The 17155-nt window shown below is 40.3% G+C and overlaps 1 protein-coding gene across 5 annotated transcripts in view; it reads left to right on the top strand.

Annotated features, from left to right (window-relative positions):
* cttnbp2 (cortactin binding protein 2) overlaps positions 1–17155 on the top strand; it is a 165239-nt gene that overhangs the window by 114173 nt on the left and 33911 nt on the right. For all 5 annotated transcript variants that reach the window (XR_015760431.1, XM_087997199.1, XM_043709598.2 and 2 more), the window contains one exon: positions 16757–16843. Coding sequence is in view for 4 of the 5 variants with exons in the window: in XM_087997199.1 (XP_087853325.1) it covers positions 16757–16843 (87 nt within the window). In the remaining variant the exon portion in view is untranslated. The remainder of the gene's footprint in view (positions 1–16756; positions 16844–17155) is intronic.

The following is a 17155-nucleotide window of genomic DNA, read 5'->3' on the forward strand; positions in this document are numbered from 1 at the left end:
ACAAACCAACAGCTACTCTCAGACAACTCACCAGAACGAAGGACCCAATACCCAGCATGAGCAAAACTAATGTCGTGTACAAAATCCCATGCAAGGACTGCACAAAACACTACATAGGACAAACAGGAAGACAGCTAACATTCTGCATCCATGAACACCAACTAGCCACGAAACGACACGACCAGCTATCCTTAGTAGCCACACACGCAGATGACAAGCAACATGAATTCGACTGGGACAACACTACTATTATAGGACAAGCCAAACAGAGAACAGCCAGGGAATTCCTAGAGGCATGGCACTCATCCACAGATTCAATCAAGAAGCACATCGACCTGGACCCGATATACCGACCACGGCAGCGGACAGCTGGAACTGACAACCGGAAGCGGCAGATTCAAACCACTACAAATGCCGGAGGAAAGATCACAGAAGCGCTGCACAGGAGGCTCCCAAGCACTGAGGATGTCACCTAGACAGGGGACGAAACGTCTGCAACACAAATTCCCAGCTCAGCGAACAGAACCACAACAACGAGCATCCAAGCTACAAATCTTCTCACAAACTTTGAATTTATTCTCTGACAAATTTTGGTTTTAAGTTAATATAAACTAGGGTGTTTGTGTTATTGTAATAGAGTTGTGGTATTGTATTGTATTGTTCCATGTTTCAGACTGCAGAAACTGATACTACTTTGCTGGAAAAAATATAACTTAACTGATACTTGGCTGATATTGACATTAAAGTTGATACTTGGAATTCCCCCCCCCCCCCACCCCCGGTGTGGCATGTGTAATGGCAAGAAAGGTGAGAAGTACAGCGAGAATGGAAAATAATTGGATTCTTGATGCAAGTAAATTATTTCTGATTTTTCTGTTTGAGCTTTAAGTGGCAATTTCAAAATTTCTCTATTATGGGCCGGGCGCTGTCAGGTGGGACTAGATTGGTTTGGGATATCTGGTCGGCGTGGACAGGTTGGACCGAAGGGTCTGTTTCCATGCTGTACATCTCTATGACTCTAAATGGCAATTGCCTTTCTTTCATGCATTTCCATCTCAGTAAAGCCCAACATGTCTTGTTTCAAAGACATTTCCTGTTGTCCTCTCCTTCCCTGAGAAATGAGATTCCTCATGTCTAAATCAGAGTGGATCCCTGGTGGCTGCAGCTCACTGACTACTTGTCCTGGACAACATGATGTTTACTACTACTTCACAACATCTCTGCAATGCTCCATAGCCAACATTTTCCTCAATCCTTCGACCACGCAAGCTAGCATCAGTAGATTACCAGCCTCACCACAACATTATGCCTGCTCTCAGACCAACTCTCTCACAACTTGAAGCCTTTAGCACTTCACTTTGAAACAGAGGGATACTTACGATTTGAATGCTTTTACCCTACCAGATTGCTTTTAGGGACATACATACAAATTTTTTTTGTCACTTAGGTTGCTTTCTTAATACTTACTTTGCATTTACTTGAAGACTCCCAGACTCTCTACTGCACATTGCTTTATTAGAACACATTCAATGACTTCAGGACTGGCTTACAAGCAGAGAGCCTCTGTGTCTTTTTTAGTACAGAGGTAGAGACAGACACTAGTCGGTCAAGGGACTTTTCTATTCCACCCCACTGAATTGGCCATGGGTAGCCAGATGCTTGGTCCGAAGAGAGTCTGGGGATCCATGGCCTTGTAGTTTAGGGATTGGGCCACAGTGAGTCCAAAAGATTTAGTTCAAGGTGTCTGTAAACTACAGGTCAGTCAATAGGGGTGCTGTGAGACATTGGTCTGGGGAGATGGGATGATTTTTCCTGCAATGCTACAAAGGGATAGTTTGAGGATGAAAGAAGTGGAAGAGCGGTTAGCAGTGATGCAGAAGAGGTGGTCCCAGTGAATTTGTAGGAACTGCAGAAGGCTCAGTAGTTTGGGCGAATGAAGTGTGAGAGAGCCATCGAGTGGATATGATGCATACTGTCGTGAGAGTTGTATCCTTGAGCCTTAATGAGATGTGTGTCCAGCAGCAGAGTTCAAGTGAGTGGTGGCCCTCTGAATTTGAGGTATCACAGAGATGATGATGGCACTTACTGATACAGAAAATTATTAACCAACCTCCTGTACTGTTGAACATGGCATCTCACCTGGAACACAGCACTGACCTGGTCTACAATTTGTTTCTGAGTTGGCTGGGTCTGGCGGAATGGTCGTCTTTGCAATCAACTGAAAAAAAGGACTGCTTCTCTTCTCGCCCCATCCAGCAATACCTCCGGGTTCCTATGGGGCTGCTTTCCTTTCCAGCACTGCCCAGAACTTGCTTTTCTCTAGCTGCACAACTCCTCAAAATTCCAGTTGCATATAAAGATGAAGAACAGAAGATTGTGTGAGGAAAGCCACTTTGCTTCATGGCAGACTGGGCGTAATAAATCTCACTCAACAAATCACTTCTACTGAAAAAGGGGAAATTACTATCCCATGTTTCAGACCCCTTAAACCTGTAGATTTATAGACAGAGGATTTAAAGACAAATCCTCTTTGTTGCTGCACTAGATTTTCTCCTGTGCTGACTCCCTCTTTATGTACATGCTGTTTATACAACCCAGTATCATTTTACTTGATTGAATTTATAATTAATGAATTGATTGCCTGAAGCGATCTCAATTACATCTTGTATTAAGTGACTATAAAAGTTCAAAAACAGCTTCAAAACTCCTGGTTGTATCTAACACCCAAAATCTCTTGATCTCTTGTAATTTTGGCCACAAAAATTCTTCTGATGCAATTATCGTGTGGCTGATGAGTAGCGTCTAAAATAATAACTCTCCATAGATCTGATATTGTGTGAAGTTTGTTCATTTGTGAAGAAATGCGATTTATTATGTAACGTTTGGTCAGAAGGCATGTTTAATCTCCAGTTTACAGATGTAATTTGCACTTATCAAGTTGTGCTCACAGTTTGATTCCTCCTGCACCCCTCTGTTAAATTACAACCTTTTCTACTCAGCCATCTTTTGTTCTGTGTCCATGAGGCTTTCTACAGGTTGTAAACAATTTGTATTACATATCATTATCTTTTGCTCTGATAAGTACAAGTGAAGATTATGGTGAAGGTGTCATGATTTTCTGGGGAAGGAAAACGACACATTCATTTTGTTTTCAATAATTAACTAAATGTCTGTGAGACTTATTAAAATCTTGAGAAAAGTTCCTGAAAGTTTTGTGGATTTTGGAATATTTTAGTTTTCTTCTTTTCTATATGAGAAATAACTAACTTGATTCATCAGCAAGATCTCTATATAATTAAGTAACAATGTTAGGTTGCAGTCTGCCCTAAAAAATGTCAGTCTTCATTGGTAGATCAGTTATTCTAATTTAAATTATTTTAGTGTAGTCCTGTAAGATTTGAAATGCAGTTTGGGGAAGTATAGTGTGCATGTTCCAATATTTATCAACTTGGAATCAGAAGTCTATTTGCCACTAACATTTGGATCTAGTTACTTCGAATCATAAAGTATTGTATTCTTGGACAATGTACATCAAATTAAATGTGTTTTAACTGAAATTAACTGTTGGTGAAATGCACATTGGTAAAATTAGAGTTGTCAACTCAAACGTAGATTAAATAATGAAAGCTGGTATGGACTGTTAAAGACAAAGACACTTGACTGACTTGATTTTATTGTTTTTAGTTCAAAAAATTGATATGATGTATAGAAACTTCCAAAAGGCATTTAATAATGTGTTATAGCAGAGGAGTTATAGAAGTGATTTGTCTGAATTTTGGATAGAATACTGTGGAGTCTGACCACTACATATGTTAATGATGTACTTGGACATACAGAGAAAATTTACAAATGACACAAAACAAGGATAGTAAGGATGATAGTAATAGGCCTCAATTTTTTTCAAATCACTTGTGGGGTCTGGGTATTACTGGCTGGCCAGCACTTATTACCAGTCTCTAGTTGCTCTTCAGAAGGTGGTGGTGAGCTGCTTTCTTTAACTGTTGCAGTCCACCTGCCATTAGGGAGAGAAGTCCAAGATTTTGACCTAACAATAGTGAAGGAACAGTATATTTCCAAGTCAGGATGGTGAGTGGCTTGGAAGGGAATTTGAAGGTGGTAGTGTTCCCATATATTTTCTGCCCTTGTCCTTCTAGATGGAAGTGGTTGTGGGTTTGGAAGGTGCTGTCTAAGGATATTTGGTGAATTTCTGCAGTGCATCTTGTAGATTGTGCACTCTACTGAGCATCAGTGGTGGAGGGAGTGAATGCTTGTGGATGTGATGCCAATCGATCTTTGTCTTGGATGATGTAAAGCTTCGTGAGTATTGGAGCTGCACCCATCCAGGTAAGTGGGGAATATTCCAACACACCCCTGACTGATGAACAGGTTTTGAAGAGTCAGCAAGTGAATTACTCGCTGTAGTATTCCTAGCCTCTGACCTGCTTTTGTAGCCAATTTGTTTATATGTAAGTCCAGTTGAGTTTCTGGTCAGTGGTAACCCCAGAATGTTAGTGAGAGATTGAGTGAAGGTAACATCATTGAATGTCAAGGGGCAGTGGTTAGATTGACTCTTCTTGGAAATCGTCATTGCCTGGCATTTGTGTGGCGTGCATGTTGCTTGTCATGTTTTACCCCAAGACTGGATATTGTCTGATTTGAACATGGACTGCTTTGGTATCTGAGGAGTCACAAATGACGCTGCACATTTTGCAATCTTTGACAAACCTCCCCACTTCTGACCTCATGGAGGGAACTTCGTTGAAGAAGCAACTGAAGTTTGTTGGGCCTAGAACACTATCAGAGTTAACGTTCACATCCAGTGACTTTCCTTCAGAACTGATGGTAGATAGGAAAAGCTTGGTTTTTATGCAGAAGATAGGATATGGGGAGGGGATAAAGAGTAAACAATAGGTGCAGATAGAGCCCAAAGAGAGAGGACAGTTGGACAGACAAAGGCATCAATAAGGATTAGCCTAGGAGAATGAATAGCTGCTAATGGAGACTGTTAGTGCCTAACAATGAGTAGTGTGTAATAGCAGACCATATGATAAGGCCTGGTGTATGGAGTTGGGGTGAGGACATGGGAGAAGGTGCTTCAAGCCTTAAATTGAGTCCAGAAGGCTGTAAAGTTCCCAAGAGGAAAATGAGCTCCTGTTCTTCCAGCTTGGACTGAGCTTTCCTGTCGCACTGCAGCAAGCCTGAGACAGACGTGTTGGCCAGAGAACACAATGGAGTGTTGAAATGGCAGGCAACTGGAAGCTCAGGGTCTTTTCTCATGGACAGAATGTAAGTGTAGTCACCCAGTCTACACTTTGTTTTCCTCCATTGTAGAGGAGACCACATTGCGAGCAGCAAATGTTGTAGACTAGGTTGTGTGAATGCAGGTAAAATGCTGCTTCACCTGGAAGGTATGTTTTAGTCCTTGGATACTGAAGAGTGAGGAAGTAAAGAATCAGCTGTTACACCTTCTGTGGTTGCTGGGGAAGGTACCCTGGGACGGTTGGAGGGGGGTGAATTGATGGGAGTAAATGAGGAGTGGACCAGGGAAATGGTGGCTAATGGTTCTCTGGATGTGGTTGCTGGTGGGATGACAGGTGATGACAAGGAGGAGCTTATCACTGTTGTGGGAGGGCAGAGAGAGGATGAGAGCTGAAATGCAGGAGATGGGTCAGACCCAGTTGTGGGCCCTATTAACTAAGGTGCTGGAGAATCTCAGTGTAGACAGAGAATTTGGTTAATCAGTCACAATAAGCACTGGCTTTCACGCAAATTGAGGTGTAGAAAAGGTAAGAAAATAATGTATCTTCATAAAAGTTCAGTCCCATCTCAATTGCATTATCATGTTAAAATATGACCACCCTTGAAAGAGAATGTGAAGACTTGACAGTCAGCAGAAAAGAGAGTTCAGTTATGTAATAAATTGGAGAAGTCGGTAGTTTTTTTTCCAGAGACAAAGGACAAAAAAATTGAGGCAGTAAAGTAATGAATCGACAAGAGTATCGTGCTTGTGACTTTAATCCATATTCATGTCTCGGGAATGACTTCTAAGGAAAGACCTTTCAATTGGTGAAAGGTTACGATCTGAAATGCACTGCCTGAAAGTATGGTAGATACACATTCAACAGTGGCATTCTGAAGGGAATTGATAAACACTTGAAGAGCGAGAATTTGCAGAACTACAGGGAAAGGGCAAAGCAATGAATTAGCTGAATCGCTCTTGGAGAGAGCCAAAGCAGTCACCATGTTATCTAAGACTACCTTATGTACTAGAATCATCCTTTGATCTATAATTCTTGTCTCTTTAAAGGTTTTCTCCTCTCACATTAAAAGTAATGTCCTCTAATTTTGAACTCCCTACCCTAAGGAAAAGATCTTTGCTGCTTATCTGAACTATGTCCCTCATGATTTTATAAACCTCTATAAGGTCACCCTTCAATCTCCTATGTTGCAGGGCAAAAAGCTCCCAGCCTATCCAGCGACCCCTTAAAACAAACCCTGTAGTCCTAGTAACATCCTTAAATCTGTTCCACACCCGTTCCAATTTAATAGTATCCTTCCTATGGCAGGGTGACCAGAATTGTACACTCCTCCAAGAGTCACCTCAACAATGTCCTGTACAGCAACAACATGATATTTTTTTTTTTTGGAATTTTTTTTTTATAGATATTTTTATTAGAAATTTAACATTTTTACAAGTTTACAAAAATAAACAACTCTCAGATATAAACATTGATGTACAATTAGCTCAAATATACAATAACCAAAATTTGACAAAAAAAAAACAAAACAACAAAAAAAACGAAAAGAAAAAAAAACACAAACAAACAAAACTCAACTATCTACTAATCTAACCTACAACTAACCAGGGTGTATATTTAAGTCTCTTACATGCTCGGGATGTGTTAACATCAGATATGATAAAACCCGTATTCGTGCGGGATTCCTCCCCCGAGGGGCCGCGGACCAGCCAGGTTTGTAGTCTCAATTAAATAAAAGCCCTTGTTAGGATAGCCGAAATATCTGTATTTATGTAATTCAAAAAGGGCTGCCATATTTTATAAAATAATTCGGTCTTTCGGTGCACCATATTTGTAAGGAAGTCAAGGGGAATACATTCCATAATTAGTCTGTGCCAATTTGAAAGTCCAGGGGGGCCCTCCGCCACCCAGTTCATCAAAATATTTTTCCTTGCACAGAAAGAAAGAATAGAAAATAGTCTCTTCCCGTACGTGTCCAGGGAGGGAAAGTTCGAAAAGCCCAAGAGGAGAGATACGGGGTCCACTTTTATTTCCGTTCCTAAAATTTCTGTCAGGGTGCTTGCTACTTTAGTCCAATATCTACGGATCTTATGACAGGTCCATAAGCAATGTACAAGAGTGCCCACCTCTATTTTGCATTTAGGACACATTGGAGATGCTCCTGCCTTAAATTTTGCCAATCGAACCGGTGCTATATGGGCCCTATGAAGTATCTTCAGCTGGATAGCCTGGGTTCTGTTACAAATAGTAATTCTTCTAGCATTTTCCCAGATATCATTCCACGTTTCTGTGGAGATTTCTATTCCCAGATCCTGATCCCATGTTTTAAGCAGATTATCCATATCTCCCGATACTTCATCATGTAGCAAATGATAAATATTACTGACGGAAGATACCCCCACTGGTCGTAGGACACTACATTCTCTATCGGATTTATAAAGACTATCTAATAACGTAGTCTTCTTCTGTATAAAATCTCGAATTTGGAAGTATCGAAAGAGGTCTCCATTGGGTAATCCGAATTTCTGACGCAGCTGTCCGAAAGACATCAGGACCCCATCCTGAAATAAATCCCCGAGACATGAGATACCCCTGGATCTCCAGAGTTTAAAGGTGGCATCTGTTAACCCCGGTTGGAATCCCCATGCTCCCACTATCGGTGCATAGGGGGATGTTTTATGTGAGTTACCCTCATTTTGCCGCATTATATTCCGAGCCTTGATTGTATTCAGTATTATAGGGTTTTTACAGTGATCTGTAATGATTTTCCTCTTGTCTGAGAATAAAAGGTTAATAAGTGGGTATTTTACTTGAGAAGCCTCGATGTCCAACCAGATTGATTGTGGATCAGACAAGACCCAATCAGCTATACAACTTAATAGGGAACTTAATTGATATTTCCTAAAATCTGGGAAGTCCAATCCACCCCTTGCCTGTGGAAGCTGTAGCTTCTTCAGCTTAATGAGGGGCCGCCTATGGTTCCAGATAAAGGAACTCAGCCAGCCGTATAATTTACATAAAGCTGTCCTCGGCAGCATCACCGGAAGCATTCTCATAGGATATAGGAGACGGGGCAGGATATTCATTTTGATTAATGCTATTCTACCCAACCAGGAAATTGGCAGGTCTCCCCATCGCTGGAGGTCCTGCCTTATCCTTTCCAATAAATACACAAAATTAGCCTTATACAACTGACCAAATACTGGGGTAATAAAAATGCCTAAATATAAGAAACCCTCCAGGGACCAGCGAAAGGGAAAAAGGGAACCGTCCGCTAAGCGGGGTATCACAGCAAGGCCACCCATTGGCATAGCCTCCGATTTTGAAAAGTTAATTTTATAGCCTGAGAATGCACTAAATGTATTAATAACTTGGATTAAGCGAGGTATGGACATCAGAGGGTTACTGAGGAATAGAAGAACATCATCTGCATAAAGGGTAATTTTATGTTTACCTGTACCAATCCTTGGGGCCACTATATTAGGATTAGCTCGTATAGCTTCTGCTAGTGGTTCAATTATTAGCGTGAATAACAATGGCGAGAGGGGACATCCCTGACGGCAGCCCCTACCCACACTGAAGCTATCCGAGCCTAATCCATTGGTAACCACAACTGCTTTGGGATCACTATACAATGTTGAGATCTATTTGGTAAACACCTGTCCAACACCAAACCTCTCCAATGTGTAAAACAAATATGACCATTCGACCCTATCAAATGCCTTTTCCGCGTCTAATGAAACCACTACTCCTGGTATCTTTCCCTGATGACAAGCTTGAATCATATTCAGAGCCCTTCTAACATTATTGGATGATCTACGGCCCTTAATAAACCCCGTCTGATCCTCCTTTATAATATGTGGCAGTATCCTTTCTAATCTCAGTGCTAACGTTTTAGAGAGGATTTTAAAATCTACATTTAGCAAGGATATTGGTCTGTATGATGTACAAACTTCTGGGTCCTTTCCTTTTTTAAGGATAAGAGAGATATTTGCCTCTTTCAGCGAAGGCGGGAGACAGCCCTGACTATATGCATAGTTATACATATCCATAAGTGGACCAACCAGTATTTCTGTAAATTCTTTATAGAATTCAGCTTGGAAGCCATCTGGGCCCGGCGTCTTACCATTTTGAAGGTGCCTAATTGCATCAACTATTTCTTGGGGTGTAAGAGGAGCATTTAGGACCAATACTTGTTCCGGAGTTAGGTCTGGAAAAGTCAAATTTTTAAAAAATGACTGCATCCTCTTCGTCCTATCTTCACAATCCTGTGATTTATATAACTCAGAATAGAATTTTCTAAAGGTCGCATTAATCTTTTTATGATCATGAGTCAAAATACCCGTACTTTCTTGATAGACATAATAGTCTGAGGGGCCTTTTTTTTCTTTGCAAGAAATGCTAAATATCTACCCGGTTTGTCGCCATATTCATATAACCTTTGCTTTGCAAATAATATTTCCCTCTTAGCCGTTTGAGTAAGTGTAGTATTTAGAGCTGTCCTAAGAGCTGTAATCCTTTGCAAATTAATAATAGAGGGTCTATCAGTGTATGCTGTTTCAGCCGCTTTTAAGCGGGCTTCAAGCAGACGCTGTTGTTCTCCCTTTAATTTCTTCTGGGTCGCTGAGTAGGAGATGATCAAGCCTCGCGTGTAAGCTTTGATGGTCTCCCACATCATTGACGGGTTGCTAGCTGTACCTGAATTAATTTCTAAAAAAGTTTTAAATTCTTGAGAGAAGTACTTTACAAATTTACTATCTTTCATTAAGAAGGGGTCCATACGCCAATGCCGAGGGGATGTCCCACTGTTCCTCGCCTTAGTTTCCATATATACAGCAGCGTGGTCAGAAATTGCTATATTACCTATTTTACAGGATGATATGGAATTTAAAAAAAATTGAGGGGGCAAAAAACATATCAATTCTGGTGTGACATTTATGTGGATTAGAGTAGAAAGAAAAATCTCTACCCTGTGGATGAAGACATCTCCATACATCTACTAATCCTAATTCTTTGTTCAGATCCATCAATTGTCTAGATCTGGGAGATACTCCTGCAGTACTCTTGGGAATCCTGTCTATTTCCGGATCCATAATACAATTAAAGTCTCCCCCTATAATTATATGACTGGCATCAAAAGCCATCAATTTTGAAAAGGCTTCCGTTATAAATTTAAAGGGGTGTGCCGGGGGGGCAGTACAAATTTAAAATCCCATATTCCTCTCCATTTATGAGAGCTTTAATCAAGATATATCGTCCAGATTCGTCTTTTATCTGCTTTAGGATTTTGAAAGGGAAATTCTTCCGAACAAGAATAACAACTCCCCTGCTTTTTGAGCTAAAAGAAGAAAAAAAGGCCTGATCAAATCCGCCCTGTCGTAATTTCAAGTGTTCTTTATCTGACAGGTGTGTCTCCTGTAGGAGAGCTATATCAACTCTTTCCTTCTTAAGATTTGATAATATTTTCTTCCTTTTAAGTGGCGAATTACTCCCCTTGACGTTCCAGGTGCACCACTTAACCGATTGATCAACCATAATCCTCTGGGCCAATCCGAGACCCCTCGGGAGGGGGAACCCTATCCAGAACATCCCGAGCATGGAACATGTAAAATTTACAAAAATAAACCCTCTTTAATACACCCACAACAATACAGTAAAAAACTATTTCTAAATAAAAAAGATATAAAACGTATCTAAGTGGAGACTTTCCCCCTTGTTCCCAGGGGGCATCACTTCCTCTCCAAAAATCCCTCATATCCTCTCCCAACCAATGCCCCACCCTTGACCCAGGCACTCCTCAATAAAATGAGGAAAATTCAAATATAATACAAAGCTAGAGTTAACAGTGAGCACCTCACCCCCACCCCTACCAACACCTGGGTATATTTGGTAATGTTAATACCATATATAAACATATAACTATAAAATTACCAGTTCAACAAATAATAATTAAATATGATAATACAAAATAACGAAGGGAAAAACAACCCCGCTCCTAAAGACAGAGGTATGATCGAATAAGGTAACCACCTCCCCCCACCAACATTAACCAAATCCCCCAGCTTATATATACATATATATACATACACATACATATATATATACATACATACACACACACACACACATATACATACACCCCTCATATATACATAAAATAATAACAGAAAACAACTCCAAGGGGGGGGGGGGGGGAGAAAATCAAATCCCTCTCCCCACCCCCCATAATAATATTAAGCAATAAGGTAAGAAAAAAAAAGGGAGGGGATATAAACCAAAACGGGGGGGGGGGGGGGGGGAAGGCAGACCAACATCCATTATGTCCTACAGTTTATCTAAGAGAGTCCAAGAATTCCTTAGCCTTTTCTGGTGATCCAAAGTTATATACAGATCCTTCATGGTTAAAGCGTAAGGAGTACTGTACATTTAAGTCCCTTAAACGCTTCTTCGCCTCGTCGAATGCCTTCCTCTTTCGAACCAGAGCCGGGGAAAAGTCCTGAAATAGCATGATCTTGGATCCTTTGTAGATCATAGCTTGGGGGTCTTTTCCGAGATTTCTAGAGGCTTCTAGGAGTATCTGCCTCTCCCTGTAGCTCTGCAGCCGGAACAGGACCGGGCGTGGGCGCTGATTCGAGCCGGGCCCGCGTATTGCTACCCGGTAGGCCCATTCCACCCTTACCTGGCCTGATCCAGCTTGCAGATTTAAAAGTTGTGGCAGCCACTGCTCCAGGAATGCTGTAAGCTGGCCTTCCTCTTCCTGTTTGGGAAGGCCCAGCAAATGAATATTTTTTCGACGGCCTCGATTATCGAGGTCGTCAATATGATTTTCCAAGGTCCAGACTCGCTGCTCGAGAGTCCGGACCTGATCCACGGCCGATTGAGCGGTTGTCTCCGAGGTCGCGGCCTTTAGCTCCGCCCCTCCGACTCGGCGTTGAATTTCTTCAATTTCACGGTCGTGCTTCTGCAGCGCGGCCGAGAGCGACTCCCAACGATTCCTGGATTCGACGATAAAGGCATCGATCTTCGAGTCAAGCTTGGAAAGCATTTCTGCAAGGCTTGCTACTGTAGGTAAGTCCCCCGGGGCGGCTGTGGACGCCTCTGCTGCAGCTGGAGAGTGTGGGGGAGGGGTTCCTGCTTGCTGAGAGCTGCGGGCTCCCTTCCCTTTAGTCATTTTAACTTAGGATAAAGTTGCTTAAATGTAATGTTACACAACTAATTGAGTTACTAAACTATTAAAAATGATTTATAAATGATTTGGTGAGCTTGGTAGGGGTAGGTGACCCACTGTGCCCAAGTCTTGGGAGGAGCACTATAGACTCAGTCTTACTGGGTCGCCACCATCTTGGATCCCCCCCAACATGATATCTTAACTCCTGTACTCGATACTCAGACCATTGAAACAAGCGTGCCAAATGGCTGTTTCACTATCCTGTCAATTTATGATGATACTTCGAAAGAACTGTGCACCTGAACCCCGAGGTGTCTGTCTGTTTGACAGGACTGCCCAAGGACCTACTGTTAACTGTATATGTCCTGGCCTTGTTTGCCTTCCCAAAATGCAACGCCTCGCGGTTGTCTGAATTAAACTTCAACTATCCCTCCTATGGCCCACTGGTCAATCTGATAATTGCTGGATACTTTAGGACAATGCTGGAGGTTTGATGAGGCTTGTACACATCTGCAAAGTTAAGCCTTACCTTTTTTTTTCCACTGTGTAAGTCTAGAATTTTCTGTTTTTATTGGCTTCGTTTTGCTGTTTCATGTATATTTGATCAGTCACTGAGCAGCACTTAATGTATTAATATGATACTCACGTTCACAGAAGGACCCTCATCACCTTATCCTTTCATAAAGTTAAATAGTTGATTATTCAATCTATCTCTGTAATGTAAACTGTCAAGAATACCCATGGCCAGTGCTTTCAACCCTAGTGGGAAATCTTCATCAGATCAGAATATGAAGAGCCTATGTGGTACAGTGGTAGTGTCCCTACCTCTGAGCTAAGAAGCCCTTGCTCAATACTCTCCTGCTCCCAAGGTGTGTAATAACATCAGTGAACAGGTTGATTTGAAAATATTTTTTCATATTTATAGTATTATTGGAAAATTGAAAACGATGGTAAAGTATCAACATGTAATCCAGTTACGCAGAGCATGACAATAAGAGTTGAGCCACCTATCAAATACTTGTTGAAAAACTGATACATAATACAACAGATAAAGTATGACCTGGTAGAGAAGCATAAAGTAGCAGTATATTACTGTGAAAAGGCACAGGTGAGTTTCATTATGCTTGAAAGGCAAATGGAGGTTTTTTAAAAAAAGCTGCAAGAGTCCCATAGTGCTTGCAGATCTTGTTGGTTATATGGTGTTTGATTACAACATTTGATCATGTGACACATGTCCACACTTTGAGCTTATTAATACATTTGTTAAGTACCATATAGGCTTCTATAGTCTAATCTCTTCCCTTACTGCAAGCCTAATTTTTTTTTATTAAAGGAAGGGTAGACAGGACATTGAGTAACTTATCTTGTGGGGCAATGAATAGTTTCCCACTACTATGAGAGTTGGAATCTCAGATCATCTACAATGGTCAGATAAATATATTTTGCCTGATAACCTGAGAGCAATTTTGGAGGGTTGGCAAACCTGCTGTCTGGTGGTTTAGTAGATAAATGTAGTCTCAAATTCCACAGTTATGAGAGTTTCTTTGTTGACATCCATTGGGATGTGCACGTAACTAATGCATAGTAAGTTAATAATGTATGATGGAGAAACTATCATTGCCATTTATTAGCTCATCTGCAATTCTGTTGCTCATTTTGTATTGCTCATATTTCTTTTTGTGGTAGTTCAGGAGTATTCCATTGTAAAACTAAAATAATTAATCTATCCAGTTTTATTGTAATTCATAATGAGGAAGGAAAGTATATATCAGTATAAGGGACTAAAATATTGTTTTGTCGGTCATGAAAGTTTCTTGTGAGTCTCACCTGAGGTTAGGAGTTGCATTCTAGATGCAAACGAAAGGGTGAATCTACCAAATAATATGAAAACAACATCTTTCATTTAATGATAGGATAATAATGATAAAAATAAAGCTAACTATTAAAATGAAAGAAAACATTTTGTCTAAATTGAAAGGAAGTAAGAAAGACAACTTTGTTGTAACACACACGTAGTAACCCAAAATTAGTCTGTTCAAGACAGGTTCACAAAATTCACTTTGGTGAATACCTTACCGGGCCTCTGAATGACCTTTCATAGGGATGGAACCTCCGTCAGTCATTTCATCTACCTCCCTGCCTCTGTGGTCTTCAGTGATAGACCACTCCACTTTGGCTGCAGCCCCAAATGCTATGGCCTGTACCTCCTTTTAAATCCAATTTTGATCTCCATTCCAGTCTTTTGAGACATTCATCCAGACTTTCTGAAACAAGGATCTAATAGCTATGAGCTCTTTTTCAATTTTTTCTCAAAGGCACTGCAAGGTTTGCTGACTCTACAAACCTTTGTCTATTCATACGTACTTTTGAAGGTGTTCCCATCTGCCATTTATCAAGTCATACTGTCCATCAAACAAACACTATCTCTGAATCCCTCAGCATATTTGACCACCCCAAGGTCCTTCATTGTCTGATTTCTAGTTCAAAGGTCACTGAACAGAAAACAATATTATATTTGCAAACCTGTAAGGCCTGCGGCACTGATGTGCCATATAGTTGTAAATGAAACTAAAAGATTCCAGCTGTACATTAATTTGTGAAGGCATTCAGATATCTTCCACTAGAGGCAATGTTATATAGTAAAATTCACAGCAGGCTATTGGAACTTATGCTGCTAATGGAACTTATTGCTTCTACAAATGGGACTTTTATAGCATATTACAATCATGTGAGGAGGGTGAATTGACTTCCCTCTTTTCAACCTCCTCTGCCTGCAATAGCTGCTCTCCACAAAATTATTTTCAAACGTAAGACTATACCGCTAATAAAAATGTAGTTATCCAATGCCTACCTATCAGTAAGGAGCTAATGCCAAGGTTTTCTTGAGTGAAAAAGTGAGCAATTTCATTATTTGCTAACCACAAGAAAAATACTGTAAACGCAACACAAAGTGAACCTGACTGATTCTAAATTGGTTGTCAGCGTATGGCAACTAATTTATGATTGTCAGATGGGCTGACATTATGACACCTATGTATACTGGAAGCTACATAAAGGCCCTTTTCTTTGCAGATAGATAGTATCCTAACATAAGCACACTCCACCTGTTTTGATTGAACAGGGTAAGTAATAGCCATTTGTTGGTTCATTTTTCAAAGGAATTCCCTGAGCAATTAGAGTTAACCCGACTAATTTAAAATTTAGCAAAGCCTGGTTCTTAACTGTCAGTTAGCATCAATGGGTGTATTCTCCATGGTTACATGTCTGCCAAACTTAGTCCGCTTTCCAACAAACAGCATTTTTCTCTCCTGTAGTATAAGTGTTGGCTTTCCCTTGAATTTGTGTTCTTGTGAAGTGTTCCGATGTGAGTGCAAGTTGGAAAGCTTCGACAAAAGGACTGTCTTTTCAGCAATACTCAAGTTCTGAACCAAATAACTAATATAAACATATTATAAATCTCAATTAACAATGTGGTTGCTCAGTCTTTGTAACATGGAGAACTGATCTTAAATGCTAGGGAAATATGCAAGCATTGAAAGTTGGTGTATTGTCCAAAATGTTTTTAATAAAATTTTTAAATTGTCATATGTTAATATTGTACCTTTTCAGTTTTACGTTCTTTGTGATTCTGGATTTTACTGCGCCTCAGATGCTGCCTGAACTGCTGTGTTTTTCCAGCACCACTAATCCAGAATCTGGTTTCCAGCATCTGCAGTCATTGTTTTTACCCATTCCTGTATTGAAGCCAGTATAGCATAGTTTTTGAGGTCTCTTTCTTGATGTGACCTGCCAAATTGCATGTTGTTCATGTATGTGGAAAATACCCCTTTGCTACCTTTTTATTTCAAATTTTGAATGGTATGCCATACATATTAAACATATTCCTGAAGCTGTACAGTCTTCATGACACTTTCACTATGATATTTGGGCATTGTTGTCAAGATGATTATTTTCCCCACCGTGCAGTATTAAGCACATTGTTATTAAGCACACTTGACGTCAGTGAGAAAATCTTGGACGATATCCAAAATTCCTCCTTACCCTGTTCATGTCCTGAAAGTGTTTATTCAACCTATTTATGTCTATCAGTTGCTGTTCTTAAGCTACTACGTTGCAACAGTGGAAGTCTTAAATTAATATGATAGGGTTGATCTTGATACACAATGATTGTCTTTTAGGTTATATACATTCATTTGCAGAATTGTGAATTTACAGCCATGTTTGTTTTAGTTTTGATTGTACTCATTTTTATGCCTAGTTCTATACACAGGTTTATGAAATTACTGATGAGCTTTAATTGTGTGAATTTGTTTTGTATTGTTACTAACAGGTTGAACAGTATCATAATGTAATTTTTCATGGACCAGTTGGAAGTTGCCAAGATCATATTGCACATCAAATAGCAAATGGTATCAAGGTCAGTAAATTCTCTGACTAGTAATTGCTGTAGGGTTAAATTATTTTACATGCCATGATGTTGACAGTGAAGCTTAAAAGTAAGGGACTGGCTTAATAAGGCAGTGTGATTTTTAAAATCTAAATATGAAGTTCCCTGTCTTCCCCCATGTTACTCAATAAAACTGTTCACAGAAAAGCAGATCTTTGGTACAAGGTAATGGGTCTCTGAGGAGCCACACACTGTGTTTTGTCTCAATCTATTCTAAATACCTCTGTCATCTCTAAGCCATTGTACATTGGTAAATGTGTTAGAATGAGACAGGAATAGATG

This window comes from Chiloscyllium plagiosum, unplaced genomic scaffold (assembly GCF_037043375.1).
Source record: "Chiloscyllium plagiosum isolate Xiang-an unplaced genomic scaffold, Cpla_swu_hap1 HiC_scaffold_19, whole genome shotgun sequence".
Lineage (NCBI taxonomy): Eukaryota > Metazoa > Chordata > Chondrichthyes > Orectolobiformes > Hemiscylliidae > Chiloscyllium > Chiloscyllium plagiosum.